The 26,181-nt window shown below is 38.0% G+C and overlaps 1 protein-coding gene across 1 annotated transcript in view; it reads right to left on the bottom strand.

Moving 5' to 3' along the window:
• LOC148022337 (uncharacterized) overlaps positions 1 to 7,790 on the bottom strand; it is a 64,920-nt gene extending 57,130 nt beyond the window's left edge. The window contains exons 1-2 of the mRNA XM_087696734.1: positions 7,555 to 7,790; positions 7,214 to 7,419 (exon numbers count right to left, since the gene is read on the bottom strand). Coding sequence (XP_087552860.1) covers positions 7,214 to 7,419; positions 7,555 to 7,661 — 313 coding nt within the window. The 5' untranslated portion in view covers positions 7,662 to 7,790. The remainder of the gene's footprint in view (positions 1 to 7,213; positions 7,420 to 7,554) is intronic.
• Between the last annotated feature and the right edge of the window lie 18,391 nt (positions 7,791 to 26,181).

Here is a 26,181-nt window from a genome sequence, read left to right as displayed (position 1 = left end):
GTAACCTGGAAATCCAAACCACTAGAAGGTGATCTGTTTATGACATGCACAGTTGTACTAACTGCCTCAGCCCAAAAGCTCTATGGTAGGCCTGCATGGCTAAGCATACTACGTACACGCTCCTGGATGGTTCTATTCATCCACTTAGCCAAACCATTCTGGGGGGGGTGTAGGGGACGGTCAACTAACGCTTAATACCCCTCTCATCACATAGCTGCTCAAAAGCACGTGAGACATACCCCCATTATCTATCCTCGGGCATTTTAGCCTATACCCAAACTGGTTCTCAACCAATGCAAGCCATCTCTGAAACACAGCCAAGACATCGAATTTCAGCTTAATGGGATAAGCCCAAACTTTCTGTGAAAAATCATCTATGAAAGTAACAAAATACTTGGCACCACCCATAGACTGACAAGGCATGGACCCACAGACATCCGAATGTACCAATGCCAAGGGCTCACTCATGCGTGGCCTACCAGACTTTTTATGCGTAGACCTAGTCTGCCTTTCATAAAGACAATGCTCACATGAATCAAAACATGCATAATCAAGGGGCGGTAAGTACTACAAACTAGAAAGCATTTTCATTCCCTTCAAAGACATATAGCCCAAACAAGCATGCCAAAGAGATACATGTGGGATAGAATCCACAGATAAAACATGATCAAGGGAAGAAGCTGATACAATCAAGGGATAGAGGCTACCAGCCTTGGTACCTCTCGCAATCACAAGTCTACCACACGAGTGATCTTCCATACAGAGTCTCCAAAAGATACATGATAGCCTACATCATCAAGCTGTCCAGCTGACATGAGACTGCGTATCAAAGCAGGTACATGACGTACATCCTACATAACAAAACTGCTGCTAGAAGGAAACTGCAGTCTAACATCACCAATGCCCACAATATCAAGAGAGCTGTCATCACCCAAGCGCACAGAACCCGAAACAGTACGGTATGAATGAAAACACTCTCGGCAAGGTGTCACATGAAAGGACGCACCTAAGTCCAAGAGCCAACACTGTGTATACATAGAGTATATCTCTGTCATCTGCAAAGCACTAGAAGAAGCTGCAAGGATATAATCATCATCATCAACATCCTCAGGCTGCATAACATTGATCTCTTCAATTTTAACACTGGACTTTGCAGGTACTATGCTGTGATCAGAAAAATTATCCTGCACTTTGTCTTTCCCCTTGTCTTTGCGCCTTTCATTGCGCAGTTTATGGCATTGTGGCCTAATATGGCCCTTTTTTCCACAATGGTGACAAGTAACATCTGCATTCCTACCACGGGATTTATTACGTGACTTCCCACGAGACTTGGACCGAGATTTCTGAGAATCCCGTCCACGGCCACTGCCACTGCCACTGCCATGCTTTCCATATCCATCATTCCTGCCTCTAACTGTCATAGCATGCGACACACGAGAGGCATCCAAATTCTTACAGTTAACCTCTTCCCGCAGAAGAGTACTCTCAACATCAGATAATTTCAAGGTAGCAGTAGAGGCACATAATGCAGTGTGGAATACATTCCATGACTATTAAGAGTACCAAGCAAGAAAAGAGGAGTGACATCCTCTGCAAAAGTGATATCCTACGAAGTCAAGTTCTTGAGTATAGCATGGAACTGGCTCAAGTGAGCAGACATAGTCACATTCTCCTTCATGCGCAGACCCATAAGCTGCTTCAGTCAATACATCTGGCTCGCTAGACTTTTCTTATCATAGAGATTCTTGATTTTATCCCACAACTGCCATGCACTCTGTTCTTCCTCAAATACATTGTAATGAACCTGTTCTGTGAGAGATAATACAATAGTGGACTTGCATAACTCATCAAGCTCAAGCCATTCCTCATCTGGCATAGTTGCAGGCGGATACCCGCTCAACCGCAAAGGTTTGATCTGCGATTTCTGCACCAACACCTACCAAATCTGGCTCTTCCAGTAAGAGTAATTCGTATCATCAAGCTTAGTGATGTTAAAAATAGCATGATCAGTGGATGAACTCGTCATAATGCAAGCTGGAAGAGTGTAGATAGTTCAAAACTGCTTGTTGTTTACTGCAGAAAATGATCAAAAAATCACCAAAATCGAGAGAAAATGGCGAGAAAAGTGTAACCAAAGTTGTTGCCCACGAAGTACTAGTGAAAGTACATCATTTCAGAATATTTCAGCATGAAAAATCCATGTCAGTCCATACATATATACTTGCTGTAATAAATTACAGATTTCAGTAAATGAGAGCTAACAGTGCCAAAATCGGATCCCAAGTCAATCAGATACTGCCAAGACCAAAGCCGGCATCATGCAGGCATAACATAGGTATATGACAGTCGATAAGCATGAATCCAACACCCAAACATGTCATACAAACATCTGCCAGTGAGTAGGCACATCCCCCAGTCAACGGGGCAAAGCGTTCGTGCCACTACCAAAACTTGATGCAAGTAGGTGTCAACTCACAAAGATACGGATCCAAATCTGAGACTCAGCTCATAAGCATACAGTGAACCAAGACATATAATGTATCATCCCAAAGGGTAAGAAATCCCAAAGTCTCAAGTGTCTATAACTGCTCAATAGCATGTAACTACTCAATGCATAAAAGCACCGCCTGCTCAATGTCTAATAAGCATTCAAGAATGCTCCCACTGGCACAAAAGCCGTATGTACGAGCTCAAGAGCTCAAACCAAGGCAAGACACAGTGCCAATGACATAAGTCCAAGACAATACATCAATAGTACATCCCGAACATGTAGACAGTAGAGCATCCGTATGTAGCATCCATAAGCATGTAAAACATCAAGTACATCCCAATCCAAACTCTGACAAGCCAAGTAACATCCAAGACAACTCCAGATAATCCAAAATGCATCCAAGGTAGAGCTTCAATGAGCACTCAAGCTCAACGTATGCATAGGGTAATCAACCGGGACATGAGTATCAAGCCGTAGGCAACGGGTATGCATAAACCCAAGAAACATCACTGTCAAAGCATATACCACTGTCAAGCATGAACCATGTCAATGAGTGCGTAATGTCAAAGCTCTTCCAAAAGCATCCGGAATGAAATCCAAGCTCGAAGTCGTACCTCGAAGATCAATACTTCATGGCATATATCCAAGATATAGGCCGGAGCCAATAGGCATAACCCAAGGCATGTGTAATAGCTTCAGCCCGCTTTTATTACAGCCAAGAATGACTGTCAAAACTGAGAAATTTCAACATCAAAATCAGCTCCAAATGGTTGCCAAACAATAGGCATACATTCCCCTAACATGTAGACATCATACGGAACCAACCGGGCATCAAATGACAATGCCGGGCGAGCATAAACATCAAATGTTACTGTAGCACTGTTATAAACTGCCTGTGGACTGTTATGACAGTCCCAAAACACTGCTAAATCAGACCATAAGCAATGTCAATGCTCAAACCTTCAATATCAAGCATCAAAGCATGTGCAAATGCCTCAGATGAAGCCTATTTAAGTGCCCAATGGCCTGGAGCTTGAGTAGTACCCTGTGATGCAGATGGAGACCAGCCTAGAAATCAGGCGCAAACAGTGTGCTGTTATCCTGGGTGGCCTGCAACCCACGTGGCATAAATGGGGTTAAGGAGGGGCTCAAGTACGTGCCCGAGGGGGCACACAACAAGCCTCAAGAGGTCTTGATAAAGGGCAATCTAGATATGAAGCAAGGGAGCTTCAATGGTGGCTGCCCCAAACTGTTCACAGCCTGTGTGACCTGAAAAACAATACAAAACCCTGTGGAGAATGAAGCAATACCTCTGATGTAATGCCTTGAGGATGTCCAAAGGGGCCGGGAAGGTGCTCGAGAAGCCGGGGAGTGATGGAAGCTCGAAGGAGTCGGATATGGCTACCGGGAAGGAGACCCAATGCAAGTGGGGAGTCGATGGGAAGCTGAGAATGCCACGAACCAAGCTCAAGAGTCGGGAAGCCGAGCTCTGATACTAGTTGAAAGGTGAGAAGGATCGAAGCTTGCACTCGAGAGCTATAGCGGAAGAGCAAGAGCAAGAAAGAGAGAGACAAGAAATGGGAACTCCAACAGTCACAATGTGTGACCGGGCCTTCCTTTATTCAAACTGTCACTAAAAGAATAAAGAATAAAGTGACGGTGATGGGCGCCCGCCACCTGCAGTGTGCAGTGGCAGTGACTATCAGTGTAGTAATACACAGGCGGCTAGGCGGAGGCGCCTTTACCCCCAACACATGTGGCGGTTCTCCATTTGCAACGGCTGCCACACCTTTCACAACTCTTTTAATGCACAGTGTCTTCATCCATTGCCGCTGCCCACTATTAGGTGTCCCACGCTTGGCTATGTTCAACATCCCCGTCATTGCTAGCCCCTCCTGCTACTTGCATTTGGACTCTACATTCCCAAGCATCAAATGGCAGCCCTCCACTCCTCCAACCAACCTAAAGCTTGTATTTGGTCCTCCTCTTTGCAAGCAAGGGTTGGATGTGGTCTTCCTCCTCCAGGCGACAGCTTTATTGCTGCATTTACAGTTTTCTACTGCCGCCCTCTATTCAGGCATCATCCCTACTATCGTCTTTGTCTTCTAAATGCCTGGTGATCAGCATTTGGTGTTTTCCTCGTCTTCCGCACTCTGACTAGTGGTCACAGCACTTGGAATCTATCTCCAACGAACGTCACTCTGCAACACTCCATTGCTCTACCCTTGGACACTCTACATACTCTTACATACATTTATAGCATTCATTCACTTTAGAGTTTCTTCTCTCTTTATTTGTCTCTATGTTTGAGTTTTGAATTTTGTATTTGCGATTTGTGATTTGTGTTTAGGGTTTGAGTTTTACTTATCATTGTCTCAGTCTTTGTGTTTCACTCTTAGTTGTACATGTTGTGTTTCCTTAGTGCAAACCCTAGCATATCTTCACATCTAGCATGCGAAAACTCACACAAGAGCTGACATACTACAAGCATCCTCTCTCATATCATCGTGATATGATACAATACAATCATACAAAGATAATGACTCATCATAGACCATACAACAAAGAACCACCAAAATAGAACCATGGATACTAAGCAGTGGGTAATCAAGCCACCAATAAGGTACCTCAAAGAGAATTTGATGTCAATGTCAATTGTACCAACTCCTGAAAATAGAGAACCATAACAACTCTCTCTGTCTGTCCCCAATGTCTCACAATAGCATACAAGACAGTCCTAACAAAAATGCCTTTGAACATACATGGCCATGGATATCCTAGCTTGGAGAATACCACCAAAGTATCCCCTCATGTGAGCTTGGGCTAGAAGAATCATGCTCGCTGCTGTCAAGTAACAGTCCATCATAAACCCAAATGTCAATCTCAACTCCAAGATTTGAAACTATCAAACTTTGGTTGATGCATCACGGAAGCCCCTCTCTTAAACCTATACACTTGTATACATATATAGATGAGGCTCCCCTGCCCCATCACGCCACCCTCTCACACTTCCTCTCTAGTATTGGAGAGTCGGAAGGGATGCCCACATCACCTACACTAGAAAGCAAAAGAAGAAGGGGCAGTCAAGTCCTTCCCGCGGTCTGAAAAAGATAACCCTATATGCACCTTGGCCTTGGCCTTAGTCAAAGGATCCGAGTTAAAGTCTGAGCTAGAGGATGACTCAACAAAGGAGTCTAGATCTTGCTTCTTCTTCTCCTTCTTCCTCAAAGCCAACTCTTAGTAATCCTTGCACAAATGTCTCTTCTTACCACAATGATAACACTACACTAGGCCTTTGACTACTACTTCCTATCACCCCTCTAAAGCTGTAAGGACCTCACCGGAACCGCTAGACTATGATAGAAGCCTTCCCTATAAACCCAAAGACATCTCATGTTCAATAAGCCTTAAGGCCATCTATAGAAAACTGATGGGTATCAATAACGTCTGGGCCCCTCAAAGCATTGGCCACTCCATCAAACTCTGGAGGGAGCTTATAGAGCACAGTTCCCACAAGATGAGCCTCTGGAAGGGCAAACTGCATATGTCGAAGCTGCTCCTATATCTGTGTGACATAAAGTAAGAAAGACTGAATCGTATCCTTCAGCTTGAACTTCATCTGTTGGAGCTGTTCATAAAGAGTGATAGCACACGTAGGGCGAAGGAGCCTCGTATAACTTCTAAAGCTTCGCCCAAATTACAGGAGATGTCTTACAGATAGTGACTGCCAAAAGAGCCTCTTTGGAGATGCAGCAAAAAAGAGAAGAGTATGCATGGCTATCATCGGTATCCCATGTGGGCATAGCTTCTTCATAGTTGTCCTCATCAAAATCAGCTAGAAGAGGATTACGATGCACAAGACGCTCACAAGCTCCACATACAACATACCATAACCGCTTCTACACAAACCAAGCTTTCATGATAGCACTTCATGTGAGATAGTCAGGGCCATGTAATTTGTCATTAGTGGAACAATAGGGAGGAGCCATCTTGAGAGGATAGAAAGAGAAAATAAAGGAAAGAAGAGAAGGAGAGAGAGAGAGTACAGCTCATTCAGCATTCAAAAGAAGTTTTGATTGCTTCCATTGTGCATCTCATATCTAGTTTGTATCACATTCTATCCATTCATTGATTGCTTTATTGTTCTGTTCTTTTGCGTTCTTGTCTGTGTTCACTGTGTCCCTGTCATGTTCATCCACTCTCAAGTGTTTTATCCATGAAACCCTAGTATTGTTTACAAAGCACTTTGTGGAAAGACATTGCTCTGGTTTAAAGAATAAAATATGAGATACTAACACAAGGGCTGAAATTTGGGATCCCAGATCCTAATGCAAGGACGATAAGGAGGACTGACTAGGCATCTATTCTGTCTACACTCTCAGATTGATCTTGTAAGTAGTGATGCTGGTTCTGCGGTTATCTGTCTAACCTGGTCTGGTACATACTGAATTGAAAATAGGATTAGCACAAAGTCTGACACATACTGAATTCAGAATAGGATAATCACAAAGTCTGGCACATACTGAATTCAAAATAGGATTATCACAGAACTCAGTCACAGTTGCACTACAACGTTCGATGCATCCATCTCAACTTACAAAACAAATGTGCAATTCATGCTTGCAGATTTCAACTTTGAAGCATAGCAGCATTCAGAGGAAGAGCAGAATTCAACCAAGAATCGCCAGAGAGAAGTTGATTGCTGCCGACAGTGTGAGATACCTGTGTATGAAGAGGAGATCAAAAGCAAGTCCAGGCCATCCCATATTTGAGAAGCTGCTGAGGCCGCAGTTTCGACTGACTGCTGGTTACAATCTTGGAGATCCAAATGCACAATTTGAATGTCGTGAGGCCTGATTAGGCTGCAAGATGCTAAAATTCGCTGGGCTTTCTGATTAAGGGTGTCCTGGTCCCCTGTTAAAACTACTCTAAAGAGGCGCGAAACGACAAAAAGGATCTAATCAGTAGTGATTTTCATGAAATGACTTTAAGAAGCTGAGATGATTGATCCAATTACTCTGTCTGCACGTGCACACGAAAAGAAAGGATTCACTATACATAACCTGCATCCGTGGGAAGCCAGGGTTATGGCAGCATTGCAGGCTGCTTCATCATCGGGCCCTAATGTCAGGAAGGCCCTCTTTCCCCGCACGTCCAGCAACTTCCCCATAATAATGATTCTATTCTATTCCTCGGATTGACAAATCAAGTGTTCATGCACCTCACGCTCAGAGAAAAAAAAGTATGAGCCGAAAACAGCAAAAAGTTTGGACATGCTTATTTGTTCTTCTATGGTTCTATATCTATACCGCCATGCTCCTATATTACACCTACCGTAGAGGAGCCAATAAAAAAACGGGTCCCAATCGGGTAACACTTTTTTGGTATCTCAAAACCCTTTAAATAGTACATGAGTGGACCATTAACTTGACTAAGGGAGTTACTATGTGGTTAGGGTAATGAGTATCTAGCTCTACCATTGGTTTAACAAGTGCTTAATACATGTCATCTAACTCATCCAATAGATGATTTTTTATTGGGCTCTCACTTGTCACAAGTTAAACGATGTTTTTTTTTCAATGCGATTCACAAATCCTTGTCGCCGCAATTTTGTAAAGCTTCACCTCAAAATTCATCGATTGCACAATCATAGGGCAACATCAACGCAAGTACTAGGCATATTTTTGACCCAATTTATGATCGATTTGTAAAGATCTTTGCACTTCTTTTATATGTGATTATCCAAAATCTTGATATTTTTCTATTAGAAAGTTCTATACTCCAATTTTTTTGGCCAACAGGCACTCTTCCCCATTGAGATAAAGCAAACTAGCTTGCGAGTGTTGAAGAGAAACAATCTTGAACCTAAGAAGAAGATTAAAAAACCTTGAAGTAGACCACCTGACATTAAAAAACCTTGGAGTAGTGCATAAGAGTCTCCTCACATCTAAGGTAATTGTGCCAAGCATACAAGGAAGTCAACATAAGGACAAGAGGATATGATAACACCTTCTACAAAAAATTACAAGAAGGAAGTCAACATGAGGACAAGAGGATATAAGGACACCTTCTACAAAAAATTCAAAGTTGTCAGCCAAGATCTTTGAAAATGAAAGGAAGATGTAAGGCTAAGCTTGGACACACATGAAGTATTTTAAGAAAATACTCCAATAACTCTCCCATGTGGTGGTACATACATCTGATTTCTCTTTTTTCTCTCTCTTATATTCTTCTTTTTTCATGCATCTCACTTTTCTATCCTATTATTAAATTAACTATAATATTTTATATTTTAAAATTATTTACAGCTTCATAAATGGTGCATGCATTAAAAAAAGCTTTAGCCCACCAAAAGAAAAAAAGATAGTAATATATGTGTGCATAAAAGGATTCGTAACAAAGGCCACATCCACAATTGTGAAGATTTTTAACTATTCTCAATTATTATTCAAAAGTTTTTTTCTCCATGAATCTCTCTTCAAAAGTAAGCTTCTTTTCTATTTAGAATATGAGAACATATTGTAAAAAGTACATATACATTTTTCCATTATCTCTACTTAAACCCATGTAAAATTATCCATTCAATATTGTAAAGCATCAAATTATACTAGTAATGTACATGCACAACTCTCCCTCACATTTTTTAACTTTTATAATTTATCTTTATTTTTCTTATTATTTTCTCTTGGAAGCTTAACTATGAAGGCTTATACACATGAGACAACAAAATGCATTATGAAGGGAGGCTCCATACACTGCCTTACATCGCCTTTGGGGCATCATCCGATTTGGGGCTCTAATCAATCAAAATTATGCTTGATTAATTAGGACCGGTAAATAATATAATCCAACCAAGTACCTATAAAAGAGGACCTCTTTGAGCCTTCAAAGAGAGAACACACTATTATTTTTCTCTCCTTCACCATTTCCCCATCCCTCTCAACTCCACCACCCTTCTTCCCCACTTCATCACACATACCATCTCCCTCTTCCTCACCCCCATCCATCTTTCAACTCCATCACTTTCTTTGTCCTCCACTTCATCATATCTTCACCCTCTTCCACTCATATCCTCCTCCTCACCATTTTACTACTCTCAAGCCCCTCCTCCTCATCATCCTCTCCACACCCTCCTCCTCTTTCTCTTCCTACATCAACACCACTATTATCCCTTTACTTATGCGTGTCTATCATGTAGATATAGTACAAAGTGATATTTCTAGTTCACTAAGACTCTATGATTCTTGCTTTTCTTTCTATGCATAACTATCATCATTATCCAATGCATCAGCATTGGATGCATAGAACTGCTTTTCGCATAAAAAATAATATACTTATTTGCTTTTGAACTCACATGTGACATGGTTATAACAACAATATCCTTTCTTCTCTAAAGAGTATCCAATAAAAATACATTTTTCAACCTTTCAATCAAGCTTATTTCACAGCTCATACGACACATAAATGTATGTAATATAACCAAATACTTTCAAGTGTGATGCAGCTTACTTCTTGTCTGTAAAGTATTCTTTGAGAATCATTACATGAACTATAGCTATGGGAGTTCTATTTATAATATAGACATCAGTATGAGCAACTTCAAATCAAATATTTTGGCAAATTCGTTTTAGCCATCAATGCCTGTGCAACTTTTGCAATATGTCTATTTTTCCTTTATCCAATCCCATTTTACTATGGAGCTACCTATAAGTAAATTGTCTCTTTATTCCATGAGACCTCAAGAAGTCATTGAACTCATTAGAGAAGTACTCTCCCCCTCCATCTAACCTCAAGCACTTAACTTTCAAGCTTGTTTTTGTTTCAACAATAGCCTTGAAAGTTTTGAAGTGCTACACCAGTCTTTTCCTTCATGAAATATACCTACAGCTTTCTTGAACAATCATTAATAAATGTGACAAAATATTTGCTACCACCAAGAGCATATGCTCTATGTAGACCCCCAAACATGTGTATGCACAATATCAAGTATATTCCTTACCACATCTCTATCATGCAAAAAGGGTTGCCTTGCTTGCTTATCAAATTGACATGCTTTATACACTTTATGAAATTTTACAACTCTAAAAACAAGCAACCATATAACCAACCTTTTGGACTACATTAATTTTAGTCTTTGCATATTTGTATGTCTAATATATTTGGGCCATATTTCAATATCGTCAATCACTTCTTTTCCTTTGGTATACATAGCAATGTTCATAGTAGGAATTCCAACATCTAAGGTGAACATGTGACTAACTCTACTTTCTTTTGTAACCAACCTGCACTTATCATTAAAATCTTCCATAAAGTAGCCTTTTGCATTAAATAAAAAATGCAATCCTTGCTTTGCCATTTGACCAACGGACACTAAATTCTTTGTGATGGGTGGCACATGTAATATATCTGATAGGCTCTTTGTATGATCATCATGCAAGGACAAGGAAACTTTTTCAATATGTGAAATTAGGTGGCATGAATTATCATATGTCTACACATAACTTTGATTTTGTAAATCTTGCATCTCTCCGAGTGTGTGTAAGAAGTGAGCTTTTGGAGTGAGCTTTTTTTGGCAACTCCTCTATTTTTATTCCACATAGTTCACTTATTCAACCTTTAGATACAATCACCCCTTTTTACGACCATTTCCACTTACACTACCACCAGCATCTCCTCCTCCTCCGCTACCACCACCACCACCGTAGCCACCCCCACCACTATCTCCATCTTCACCTCTACCACCACCGCTATCTCCTCCTCCTCCTCGTCCTCCTTAATACCACCAATACCATCATCATAACCACCTATCTCTCATTCTCTCCTCCCAACTTCCTCAATCTCCAATTCTCCATCCTCATATCTCCTCTCCCCCCTCTCTCTCTTCCTACCCAATTCTTTGCCTCTCCTCCATCTCTCTCTCTCTCTCTCTCTCTCTCTCTCTCTCTCTCTCTCTCTCTCTCTCTCTCTCTCTTTGTGCACATTCCATAAATGACTATTATAGTTGCCCATTGAATAGCCAAATATATTATATTATAAGAATATTTTAAAAGATCACATATCTTTATATAGTTGATTTAAAACCCATCAAGTAATTCACCACATTAAATGCCACATTGAATACTCATTTTAGATGTATGTTGTTACAAAGTAATAGTTGTCTACAATTTGGTATTATGATATCCTAAGATTGCTTTGTATAAAGGACATGTGATATTGCCCACATATAAGGAAAAAAACACACACGTGTATGCATGCACACACACCCTCTCTCTCTCTCTCTCTCTCTCTCTCTCTCTCTCTCTCTCTCTCTCTCTCTCTCTCTCTCTCTCTCTCTCTCTCTCTCTCTCTCTCTCTCTCTCTCTCTCTTTGTCATAGGCTTTCTTTATGTACCTATAACTAGTATTTATATAATGCAGGGAGATATTTTTTATTGTAGGAATATTTTACAAGACCACGTGTCCCTCTTTGTTTGATCCAAAACCATTAAGTGGTTTGCCTCATCAATATCACATTATGTGCCCATTTTTTATATATATTGTTACAAAGTAGAAGTTGTTTGTAGCTTGGCATTAGCATTTTTAAATTTGGCAATATAATTTAATACAAAAACTTTATGTCAACATATATGTAAATATGTAAATCTAATATTAGCTATAGTAATATATTAATTTTTACTAGTTTAATTACATTATAATGTTAATATATTGATCTTAGATATATTCAAAGTTATACTAGCATTAATACTACCAATTATAAATATTAATATTATTGGTAATTTTTATATTAATATCATAATTATATATATGTATAAATTTGTTAATAATAATATACCTTAGTCCAATATCAACTATATTAATATAGATATTAAATTTTTATTATCATTATTAATATAGTAATATTCATTATTTTGATTACATTATAGTATTACTATATTGATATTAGATATATTAGTATCAATGTTGACATTATTATGATCATATATACGTATGTATGCTTGCATGTGTGTGTGTATAAAATTACTATCATTATAATAATATAGTAATATTAATTAAAATAATTAAAATATAATATTTTAATATATTTTAATATTAATATTATTATATATTGATATAGAGGGAGAGAGAAAGAGAGAAAAGAGTGAAGAAGAAGAAGATATATATACACACACACACACACACACACACACACACACACACACACACACACACACACACACACACACACACACACACACACACACACACAGAGAATAATGCAAATTTTTTTGTGCCAAGCTGGAAGGGAGTGTGGGGGCCCCCTTCCTCGCACAAAAAAATTTGTGCTCTACTCTATCTCTCTTTCTTGGCGTCATCTCTCTCTCTCTCTCTCTCTCTCTCTCTCTCTCTCTCTCTCTCTCTCTCTCTCTCTCTTTCTCTCTCACACACACACACACATTAATATATATTAATATTAGTATTAAAATATAGTATTAGTATCATAGTTTAATTATTATAATTAATATTACTATATTATTATAATGATAGTATATATATGATCATAGTAATTGTAACATTGATATTAATATATTTAATATCAATATATTAATACTATAATGTAATCAAAATAGTAGAAACAATTTCTATGCAATGATAATAATAATACATTAATATCTATATTAATGTGATTGCTTTAGAAACATATATTAATATTAACATATTTACATATATGTTAATATAGATTTTTGGTACTTAAGTTATATATTTATAAATAATATAATTCTTGAATGGATAATATTAATGCATTAAAACACCATTAAGAGGTGTCAATATAATAAAATACTACTATAATTAATATTATTATGTACTGGTATATTAATAATATGAATATATAAATATATAAATATATTCACTTATGTACCAATCTAGAACTTGAGATAAATTTGGGCTATAGGATTTTCATTTAAAAAAAACTTTTGTAGCTTTGATTATTATAATGCATGCTATTGATATTTGACATCTTTGAACAAATAGGAGTTAAGAGAGCTTATGGATTACAATGGATATGCTAGATCACAACCTAAAATCTAAGATTCTAATGAGAAATAGAAAATTCTTTTAAAATAGTAAACACTTAAGCTTGTGTTAGATCTAGAAAGGTCCACCTACGTGTAGCTTGCATAGCCTAAGATGGTCAATTCAAACTTACTAGTGATCTTGTGTGGAGTCATAAGAGAAGATTGGATTAAGGTGACAAGTATGTAATCTAAATGTAAGTCCTTGGCCAAGCCTACCAAAATCCAAAATTTATAATAATGAATCATACATTAGCCAAATATACCAAATGCCAAAGTGTATCATACATCCAACCCAAGAAAAACAAGAATGATATGTAAGATTAAAAAAAACCAAAATCTAGCCAAGTATGAATAATGGGACTTGTTTGGAGAGTCATGTCTTATATAAACTAAGTTAAATATTATTATGAACTTTTTCAAGTGTAACCAAGGTCCAAATTAGAGAATAAGTAAGGATGCGTAAAGTAAGGCATGTAATTCACAAGTGCATGTGAGATAGGTATCATGTCATCCATCCTTTACTTTTAAGTGATGTTTCTTGTAGCTATACTATTAAGGAGTAGCCTAACTGCTTAGGGTGATCTTCACATTTAAGGAGCGACGTGCACCTAATAACAGTTGGAGAGAGAGGGGGGAGGGGGAGAGCAAGAAGGGGGGAGAGAGAGAGAGTTGGAGGATGAGAAAGTTAGGAGGAGGAGGGAGAGAGAGAGAGGGGAGGGAGGGAGGGAGAGATAATGTATGTGTATGGAGTGGGACGAAAGGATGAGAACTGGAGAATAAGAAAGTTAAGGGGGAGAAGGACAAGGACAAGGACGAGGATGAGAATGAGGAGGAGGAGGAGGAGGAGGAGGTGGTGGTGGTGGTGATTGTGGTGGAGGTGGTGTAGTGGTAGTGGTGGTGCAAGTAGAGATTGAGATGGTTACAACTAAGGGTGGAAGAAGTGAACTATGTGGAATAAAAATAGGAGGTTGCCAAAGAAAACTCGCTCTAAAGCTCACTCAAAAAACTCGCTCCTTGCCCTTCCCCCATCTCTCCAAACCATTCAGCATAACTGATCATATGATTAAATACACCTAAATCAACATACCTTACATAATCATGTGTCCCCTTTTCTGTAACAACATTCATCATATAACAAACATATACTCATTTTTGTATTCATTCTATCATGAAGACAATGTATAGTTTCCTTGCTACAATTTACCACTACAGATATAATTCTTCTTAGCATAACAATATGCTGCAATATGACCTGTTTTGCCACAATAATGACAAAAAATACTTGAATTACTAGAATCTTTGTTTTGCCATCCACCTCTTCCTTTAGAGCCCCCTTGCCTCTAAAGTTTTCATAGCCTCCTAAAATCTGCATTTCACTAAATTGTTGATTTAACCTATTTTATTGGTTATCACCAACACATCCCATACCACAGCCTCCTTGAAGAGAATCTGTTATGTTCCTTTCTTGAACTTGAGTAAAATGCTTGGACTTGTTCACTACTTCTTTCAAATGATTCACCCTACATGTTGATCTCTTTAGTGATTATGAGAGAGATCAACTCATTGAAATTTGAAAATGGCTTCGGTACATACCTAAAGGTAATAAATGATTTTTAGCCCTTCTCATTATTAAGGCTCCATTAGGGCCATTGAAAGTAGAAGAAACCAAATCATCATTATTAGGCATTGTATCAATAGCTGCTAAGACATTTGCAATGCTTCTCACTTTCAAAACATACTCATTTATAGACATCTTTCCTTTGTTCAAATTGTTCAACCCTTGCTTGAGTTGAACCTTCATGCCCTTTTTATTTACTAAAAACATGTTCTCGAAAATTGTTCAAGTTGCATGTGAAGTTTTTGTATTTTTGATATGTCTCAACATAGTATTATCAATGACTACAAATAGCCAATATATCACATTTTTGTCTTTTGTATTCTATTCTTTCTACGCCTTTAATTCTTCTATAGTTGTAGGGTCACTCAGCTCTGGCTCCTTTTCTTCACCTGAAACAAACTCCAAGAGATATTTTCCAATAAGGAAGTTCATAATGTGGTACTCCATGATGGGTAATTATTCTTTTTTAACTTCTCAATGATGGGATTTTCACTATTCTCTACAATTATCACAAAATTGATACAAATATAGCGAGTATGTTTCTATATCCCTTTACAAAAAGTGCACAATAATATACAAAGTAGATATTTTCATTGACTAATCAACAATACATATAATGTGCAACCCATTTGTAGATAAAACTTGTGTTTGCTTCCTAACAAATATCTCAAAACTTTCAGATTTGAAACTTGTAATTTGTGCACCTACTTTCGATCAACACAATCAAAATTGTAATATACCTTGAAACTATTGTCTACAACTTGTAGGTCTAAAATAGAGACTAAAACAACCTCAAATGGCCAAAAAGCAACAATATGAGATTTTCGATCTACCTTGCTTTCAGTGCCTCTACAAGCACTATCCAAAAGAAAGAGTGGAAGAACCCATCCAACTAAGCGATTCATTATCAATGTCCACATCTATTGAGCTTGCCATCTCAACAATAAGGATATATTGGCATCACAAGTTTAATAGTACAACATATCAGAAGAAAGACTATCAAACATATGCTATTGGAGATAGTACTTAACCAAAGAATAAATGCTCATATATTCAAATAGTACAAGATCGTGCACTGTATAGAAAGTATCATGGTCTTGGAAGGAGATGTTGCCAAGGACAGATAGACTCAAGCAAAGAAATAAATTTCCAAGGGTTATTTCCTCATAGAAACACAATGCACATATAAGATGACCATGGTTGCACTCACAGCAATACAATGAGGACAAAGTAGAGAATATGGATTAATAATCAAGGTTGCAATTGTAGATCTACAACCCTCATCACTTTCTCTCTGCTCCTTTTATAGCCTTTGGCTACCCATAGTGTCTTGAAGTCCTTCTACCACAATCTTCCTCTAGACTGCTACCTCTCATTACTACACTCTTGACATCAACATCGATTGCCACTTTAGTTACTGATCTATGAATGCTACTTTTGGCCACCAATCAAGACCATTGACAATTATACTTGTAGAATCTAAACAAAGAGTCTCTAAGATATTGAGGGTTGAAGGATACGTAAATTTCATACCCCTAATCTTGCAAAGCCTTGCACAAGGATTTAAAGAGCTATTAAAGGAACCGTAGGATCAAAGATATTGATTATATGAGGAAAGAAACGACACATTAGGCCCTCTTGAAAACAAGAAATAGAGCCATGCAACATACTAGCAAAAGACAATTAGGAAGTCCTTTAACCACAAAAAAAGAATTAGCAATACTAAAGCCTAGGAAAGATACTGGAAAAAGGTGTGAAACAATATGGAGAGAGAGAGAGAGAGAGAGAGAGAGTACATCTAATAAGTAGATTTTTCAGTGCCATCAAGAAGAAAGTTCGACTAGAAATATACCTAAATACAATGACACAACTACAAGAGAAGTTACTAAGGGAGCTAGAGGAAGCAAGAGAAGCAAAAACTAAGGCAGAACTTGGACCTAGAAGGTGGTAGAGTTGGCCAATGAAGTAGAAAGGGTGTCACATAGCTATGAATAACTCCAAAAATGGTTTAGCTTATGAAGTACAACAAAGAAAGAAGTTGAGTCAAGCTTGAAAGGAGAAACATTCCACTGGAAATCTTAATAGCCTAGTAGAACAAAGAACTAGAGCAATCTAAGGAGAAAATGGACCTATGGAAAAAGAAGAATGCAACTCCTATGCTTGACCTAGCCATGGAGATAGCACAATCAATGTGAGAGAAATTGGGGAAAAAATGAGAGAGGGTGGAAAGAAATAAAAAATACATTTGAGCTAAGTGAAGAAAGAAACTAAACATAGAAAACTAATGAGACATGGATTTATAAGACAATCCTCCAAGATTTTGTTCGATTTCTTTCATGAACTATGATGCAAATATATTATTTTATAGTATTCGAGCTTGAACACACTCTTTCCTCTTTTCTTATGGAATATAGTACCTTACATGCACTTGTAGCATAGTCTCTAGCATCATACATTTTAAAAATCAGCAATAAGGTGCTTGATGTACATCTTTAAAGAAGATTAAGTCCTGACACCGATTTGCATGCCTTGATCCTCCTTGATGCGACACAAACTCATTAATGTAAAGTATATCTCGAATCAAATTTCCCAATAAAAAGATGGTTACAAATTGACCAAGAGTTATCAAAATGCAATGAAACTTGATCGGAGGTGCATCGAGCTCGGAGTGAGGAAGCCACTGAGGAAATCTTACTAGAAAATTTGAGATGTATATCCCTAGTCCAAAGTGACACTTATTATTCTCCAACTTATCGTATGCCACATATGAAATCTCACTAGTGGCGAATGTGAGCTATATGGTGGGTTTAGGCCTAACTACAATCATACAAGAGACCATCAAAGACCATATATGGAAAATATGTCACTATCCCCAAAGCCCCCTAGTGCATTAGTGCAGGAAGTATCTTTTGCGATTGAAGAAACATTAGAGAAAGAACATGTAGAGGATCTAGAGCAAGAGAAGGTAAGAAAATTGTAATTAGAAGTATAGGAAGATATAAGAAAACTTGCAAGAATGTAATAGAAGCTCAAGGCATAGCACAAATCTAGTAAGAAAATATCAAAGAACTAGAAAAAAGAAGTAGCTATACTAAGGCTAGGAAAGATACAATAAAAAGGTATAAAACAATGCAAGTGAAGAGATAGAAACTTTTATAGCTAATAAGTAAATTTCTCATTGACATGAAGGAGAAGGTTGGACTAGAAATATACCTAAACATAATGACACCACTGCAAGAGCAGTTAAGAAGGAGCTAGAGAAAGTAGAAAAAGTAAAAATGAGGTAGAACTAGGAACTATAAAGGTGGTAGAGTTGGCCAATGAAGTAGAAAGTGTGTCACACATAGTATGAGCAACTCCAAAAATAGTTTAGCTTATGAACTATAATAGAGAAGGAACTTTAGTCAAGCTTGAAAGGAGCAACATTCCAAATTAGAAATCCTAATAACATAGTAGAACAAAGAACTAGAGCAATCTAAGGAGAAAATGGACCACTGGGAAAAGGAGAATGCAACTCTTATGCTTGACCTACCCATAAAGATAGCAATATAAGGAGAAAATGGACCACTGGGAAAAGGAGAATGCAACTCTTATGCTTGACCTACCCATAAAGATAGCAATCTAAGGAGAAAATGGACCACAGGAGAATGCAACTCTTATGCTTGACCTACCCATAAAGATAGCACAATCAGTGTGATTGAGAAAAAAGAGCAATGAGGGTGATGAAAGAAATAATGCAAGAAAATTAACAAATATGTACCAATATCATAGTAGAAATGACAAAACAAGGTGAAGGAGACAAAGGTGAGAACCTTAAAAGGAAGCTTGAGCTTACTAAGAGAGCCTTGAGATGCATAAGCAAGGTATGGTTACTTACCTACGTGCTATAACTAAAATGAAGAAACCATGTGTAGCTTGTATGAATGGCAAAAAATAAGTAAAGGCATTTCCATAAGAAAGCAACAATAGGGTGAAGGTTCCTTTGGAGTTGGTGCATCTTCTCCACCTCTTCAACAACACACAACTAGTAGCCATCCATGCAAATCAAGTCATTGTGCGATTGACAAGTATATGAACTTCATTGTTCGCTTTTGTTAGTGCAAGGGACTTTGATCTCATGGTACTTAGATAAGAGATTTTTTTGTGTATCACCATGCTAAGAAAAGATTAAAAGCCGCTACCTTGTAAAATATTCTTTGTGATAATTATATGTTGATATTTATGTCTCACATAATTGTGTATTCCTTGCCTCCATTTTGAGGAGATTTAACAGTTTTACTTATTTAGCTGCCATGCATAGCCATTGATAAGTATAATTTATCTCATACATCCACCACACGTTGTCGTATTAACATGAATTATGAGCAATCACATTGCACATGACCACACGTTTTTGTACTAATAGGAATTACGTACAATGGAATTAATGTTAAATTATAATGTAGACAAGTAACACACATCTACTTAATTTGTTCTTGGTCACAACAATAACTAAATGCACCATGCATTCATGTAATGGAGTTGCATTACGCTATTGTAATTATATGTCCAAAGAGCCTCTATGAGTCGATCATCCTAGTTACGATGATGTGCAACAATCATTCTTGTTAGGATCAAACGAATGATGTGATTAGTAACTTCGACTTGGCCATTGGTTATGGGATAGTAGAGTGTGGACTTGAGGTGATAGATCTTGTAAAGATCTATTAGCTCTTCCATAATCTTCTTCAAAAAGTAAGTGCCTCTATCACTAACAAGATCTAGGAGACTACCAAAATGGGTGATGATATTATCATATAGGAATAGGGCTAGGCTATTGTCATCATCCCACTTGAGAACCTTGGCTTCAACCACTTCATCACATATTTTGTACATACCAAAATGTATTGATTCCAATTTCTTCTAGTTGGAGGGTCGACTGGGCCGAAGAAGTCAATGCCCTACTTCTCAAACGGCTTCAAGGAAAGGATGGGCTGTTGTGGCATGGAATAGGTTTTGGTGGGCTTTCCCATCCACCGCGCACGCTGACAAGCATCACAACATTTATAATAGTTGTAGGTATCTTTATGGAGGGTTGGCCACTAGTAACCTAGAGGATAGCCTTCCTGGCTATTGCTTCTCCTACGAAGTATCCTCTGCATGGCTAATCATGGGATATTTTCAGCACTATCCCAATCTCATCTCCCACAACACATCTCTGTAGCACTTCATCTTTACCTTTCTTGTATAAAGCATTGCCTAGCAACATGTAGGGGGTTGATTCCAATTGAAGCTTCTTCTTTTCTCTGCTCAAGATGCTAGGAAGGGTACTGTTCGATGGCCAATAGGTTGGCAATGTCTGTATACCATGGGATTATTGTTTTGACCAAAACCAGGAAAGCATCAGGGAGGTTCGGATCATCCTTCTTCTTTTCTTTAGTCTAAGAGATCCATGATATATGATCGGCCAAAACATGGGAGCGACTGGGCTTTGTAACCACTTCAAATTCAAGCTCTTGGAATAGGAGTAACCATCTCATCATTTGGTATTTAACATCTACCTTGTTCATAAAAAAGGACAATGCCTTATTCATCGGAAAAGGACAGTGTCTCATGATCCATATAAAACTTAAAGTGTATTGACAATAGGTAGTATCGAAACTTTTCCAAGGCAAACACCATTGCGAGGCACTCTAACTTAGTCATTATGTAGTTTCTTTCCCGATCAATGGCCTTATACAATCTACAAATGCATCAGTGTACACATAAAACTCCTTCATCCAATCACATGGGTGCTTCAATCAGACACTGCTTTAGAGTGTTGAAAGATACTTCACAATCATCGGTCCAAATGAACTTTGTATCTTTTCTCGGAAGCTTGCAGGGGGCCATCTTTGTTGCAAATGTTTGATGAACCGCTTGTAATAGCCCACATGGCCAAGAAATCCTCTCAATTGTTAGAGGTTGGTAAGTGTGGTTAGAGATGCAACCTTCTCAATCTTGGTAGAGTCTATTGCTAATTTGTGAGAGACAATGTGGCCCAACAAGATGCTTGAAGAGACTCTAAAGATGCATTTGTTGCAATTGAGAGATATCCCATATTCTCAACATCGGTCAAAGCATTGCTTCAAGTGTCCCCAATGCTTACAAAGCAAATTGAAGACACAAAAATCATCTAGACATACCTCAATGAAATCATGTAGGTGATTTTGAAATGTGGCCATCATGACTTGCTAAAAGGTAGCAAGGATATTATAGAGCCTGAAAGGCATCACTCTATAGGCATTGGTACCCCATTCTGTTGTTAAGGTTGTCTCGGATTGGTCCTCTTCTACTATCTAAACTTAATTGTACCCATTGAATTCGTCCCATAGGGAATAGAGGTCATGTCCCACCACTATATCTAAGAGTTACTTTATGAGAGGGATAGGAAAATTATCATTCTTTGTCTTGGAGTTCAAATTGCAAAAGTCCACACAAATTCGCAACTTTCCATTCTTCGTGGGTACTACGATGATAGGTGAAACTCATTCACTATTGGCCATTGGATAATTGAACTTTGCTTCTACTATCTTTAGCAATTCTACTTTCATAAGGGATGAGTAATTTAGATCCATGCATCTTTGTCTTTGTCTCATAGGCTTGGCATCAAGCTTGAGGTTAATTTGATGCTGACACATCGTGGGATCAATCCCCTTCAAATCTTTATACAATTATGTAAATATATCCAAGTTCTCCTTCAATAAGTCACCGAGGACCAATAGCTTCTCTTTTAGAAGGCTGGTACCCACCTTTAGGTGACGTTCAGTGCCATCTGCATCCACAAAAGCTAATTGCTTTTCACCTTCCACTTAGAGGATGAAGGTCTCGCAAAGTGCTTTTGAATATAGATCTGACTCCTTCAAGGGAGTGGCCTCCTTATCTGATGCTCCACTAGAATCAACTTCTTCCTTCAGAGGGGAGTTGTCTAGCTCTTTGGGATGCTAAAATGGAATCATAGCTACTTTTTTTTTTGTTAGAGAGTTAATAACTCAAGAATTCATCTTTTGAAGATGCATTTAGAAATGTCACATAACAAGAACCATCTAAATTCTATTCAAGTTGTGGAATTGGTGCTTGTTGGCAAGGTGCATCATCATCGTCATTTCTTAAGAAGGGTAAATTAGAGCAACAAGAGCCACTGCTAAAGGAAGGCTTATTTTTCTTAATATATTTCTTAAAATTATTTTGCATATGATGAGATTCATTTACCAATTGGAAGGATACTAGAGTCATTCCATCCACAACATCACGGGATCTTCAACTTCGGAAGCCTCTAAGACTTTCCCCTCATTAGTATCCTCCTCTGGTTGGATAGATCCTTCCACTTTTCTTTCCTCATCTTCTTCTTTACTTTCATCATTATCCTCTTCAAGCTTGGTTTATTCCTATGTAGGGGATCTATAAGAGAAGAATAGGTTCTCAAGTTCGTCTTTTGCTTTTATGTCTCTAGCTTTGCTATGGCCATGTAACAAGAAGAGTAGTACATCCATGCTTCTATCTCAGTGTCAAATGTAATTTCAAAAGTCATTTCTCAATTAGACATAATATATTCACCTATTGACAAGGATTTTGCTTCTTTTGGGAGTTGGCCTACAATGTCCACTGTCAGGGACTGTGCCTCTATTTTCTTGGGAAATATCTATTTGACAACTTCTTCATCTGCTAATGTACCATCTGTACCTTCATTGGAGGAGTTTGATAAGACTTTGATAGAGGTGGATCCATTATCTTTTTGCAAGCCATATAACTTCACTACCACCTTGTTGAGTCCTCTCCCCACCAGGGTCAAGGTTTTCTTGAACCAATCCATCTGTACTCTTACTTTAAAAAGTAATGTTCTTCCTAATAGCAAAGGGTATAAGGTCTCATAGAAATTTGGTTTCACCTTCCACCAAATAGGTCAATCAATAGTCTTTTCTTACTAAGTTTTTCTTCACATATGTGAGAATACCCAAAGGCTTAAATCTACTCTGTTCTACTAGTCTAATAAGCCACTGTGTAGGCTATATACCTTGCAAGCCTAGATCTTTCATTTTCACATTTATCATTATGTTCACCATTGATGAGCCTCCAATAATCAATGCATCTGTAATAAAACATCCTTCAATCCAAACACCAATCTTTGGGGTATTGGGATCTAGAAAGACATTAGCCACATCAACTTCTTTTATTGGACCTGGGATCTTACTAGACTTGGTGACAATACTAAGAACAATCCTTAGGCCATGTCTTCTTGTTAGTATACTTTTAAATTTCTTTTAGTAGTTGGGGGAAAGCATCAATAACTGTCGGTATGTTAGGTTTGGTTTGAAGGTATCCAAGTCTTTAACCAAGTCACACTCTTTAATAAGATCCACAGGCATTTCCAATTGATTAGAAAATGGGGATATACCCACTTTTATTTTTTCTCTTTCTTCAAGTAAGGGTTGCATTATCACTTCTTATTTCACGGGAGGTACATCCACCTCTTCTATCTCCTAAACCTTTGACCTTGCTTTTGTAATTGTCTCTGTATCTTTTTGTGGTACTATACTACTATGTGGCTTTGTCGGGAGCTTGAACTTCATAGCTTTGGAAAGGGGAACATTCTCTTTTGGAATTGTGGGTTCTCTTTTCTTGGCACATGTTACTACAATAACTTCTAGTTCTACCAAGTTAGAGGCAGGTTTCTTAGGTCTTGGTCTAACTTTCAGCAGTATTGACCTTTACAGGGGTTGGGACTAGGATAGTCTTTTTCAGTGTGGCCTTCTCCTTTAAATCAACTACATAAGGGCTTGTAGTCCATGGGCTATCTAGTGTTTGGAAAATTTAGGAAGATGCCTTTCTTTTTTCCATATCTATAACACTCAACTTCTAATCTCTGTCCACTGACACCGGATTGTCTCCATTTGTAACTTTGGGCAAGGAACCTCTTGGGCCAAATTTAGAATCAAACTCTCTCTACTTTGGGCTGATATCTTGGGTTGTCATCTTAGATTCCTGCAATTTGACTCTTGCTTCCTTGTCTTTTTTCCTTCTTTCATGCATCTCCTTCTTCAAAGAGAAAATGTCTTCTATGTGGTTCTTCCATAGGGAATATGAACAAAAGACTCCTAGTATGGTTGATTTTTGAGTATATTCAATGGCTAAATGTCCCATCTGATGACATTTTCTACCTTATATATTCAATTGCATCACATCTCTTTCACATCCTATAGTATTGGATATACTATAGTATTCACCTTCAGTGTCTACAATTATTTTGAAATCGCATTCATTAGCTCTTTCTTGATGTTGGAAACTAAATTGGAAAAAGATACCTTCAAATTTTCTCCTCCTTGAGTGCTCGGAATAGCTTTTTTAAAAGTCTCTATAATCACTACATAGACTAGTTGGATTGGTTGAAAGGATCCCCTATTTTGATTCTAATTCAAAGCTCCTATTAAGACTATCAGTTTTGCTGGTTCCAGTTGTGGTAGGATTTCACTCTTTCTATTGAGCTGCAAGTGGGGGAATGGTTTTGAGGCCATTGTTGTTGTGGTTAAACCATCATTTGAGACATTGCTATCTATGATCACTGTGGATTTGATACATTGTATTGCATTTGTATCTGAGGGTAGGGGTAGGAAACAATCCTTGGGACTGAATTTGGTGGCTATATCATTCCTAGCATGGGAGGAGATAAGATTCGTCTTCCTGAGGTCATCGACAACCTTACTTCAACTTCATCATATAGTCTTGCACCTTCCACTATAGCTTGCAGGTTGACTAGTCTTCTCACCTCCACAAACTTTACAAACTTTTGGTTGTATACCTCTAAGAAGAACTCCCTTTTGGATAACTTCATCCAACTTATGGTTGGTCCATCTCTTCAGTAGGATTCCATTCTAGATACATATGCTTCTACTTGTTCTCGAGAGGACTAACTTAAGTTCATGAACTCCTCTTGCATTCACTCTTCAAAATGTTCATACTTGAATTTGTGAGGAAGGCCACCTTCAAGTCATCCCATGTGCCAAAAATTCTCGATGCTTGCCTCTCATACCACTAGAATGTTGTGCCTTTGAAAGTGACAAGGAATATCGCCAACCAATGCTAGGGTGTTTTGGCATTATTGGCCACACACACTACCATGAACTCGGCTACATGAAGATTGGGGTCTTTATTGTACTCTCTCTTAAAGATTGGCAAAGGGGTACTACATTGGTTGGCATGTTATCAATATTTCCAAGATGGATCTAGGGGACCTTGGGTTGCCATTGGGACTTTTGTAAAGAGTGCCACACGAGCGTTAAAGGAGGCTTCTGCTACTAGTTGGTTCTTGGCTTTGATTTTTGCCTTTCTCTTCTCACATACATCTAGATTTCTTCTAGTGCTTGCCTTCTGATTGCATCATTCATTAGGGAGTTAGCTCCACCCAGTTTGTCTATACTCAATAGAAGGGATTTAGTTTCTTTGGAGGACTCTATTACCAATATTTCTTCTATGCCACGTCTCTGAATTCAGCTTTCATCCTGCTATAGAGGGGATTTAGATATTCAATTCTAAATGTATCAAATTTTATTCTTCTAAGGATCGCCATAGTGCCATTGTCTTGATAATACCAACTTCAAAGGGTTTCAAGGGGTGGTAAAGAATACTTTTTCTACAATCTTTTGAGTGAGTTGCCAATTGGATAAATGGAAGTTTGTCAGTGTACCAAGCATCCCACGTAACTTGCTATTGAGTGTTTATAAAACTTTTTTTCTTCTTATTCTTATGAACCTCTATTGACCATGACTTATGAAGATTATTCATAATCTCCCAGTTGATGATACCTAGAAATTCTTCAATGTAAATCAAATCTCCCATTGATACTCGTTCTATCTGTTTTTCTCTTTAGTTTTGTGGAAAATAATTGGCTATTGTGATGCAACTTTTTGTAGCTTCAGAAGATAGTGGGATCACTCTATTACATAGAGCATGCATCAAGATGGTGATATGTTTCTACCATTAAAGAATGCACTTCTTGTAAAAAGT

This window comes from Lygodium microphyllum, chromosome 17 (assembly GCF_053477565.2).
Source record: "Lygodium microphyllum isolate KBCC chromosome 17, Lygodium_microphyllum_v1.1.10, whole genome shotgun sequence".
NCBI lineage: Eukaryota > Viridiplantae > Streptophyta > Polypodiopsida > Schizaeales > Lygodiaceae > Lygodium > Lygodium microphyllum.
This window is presented reverse-complemented; position numbering and strand designations above follow the sequence as displayed.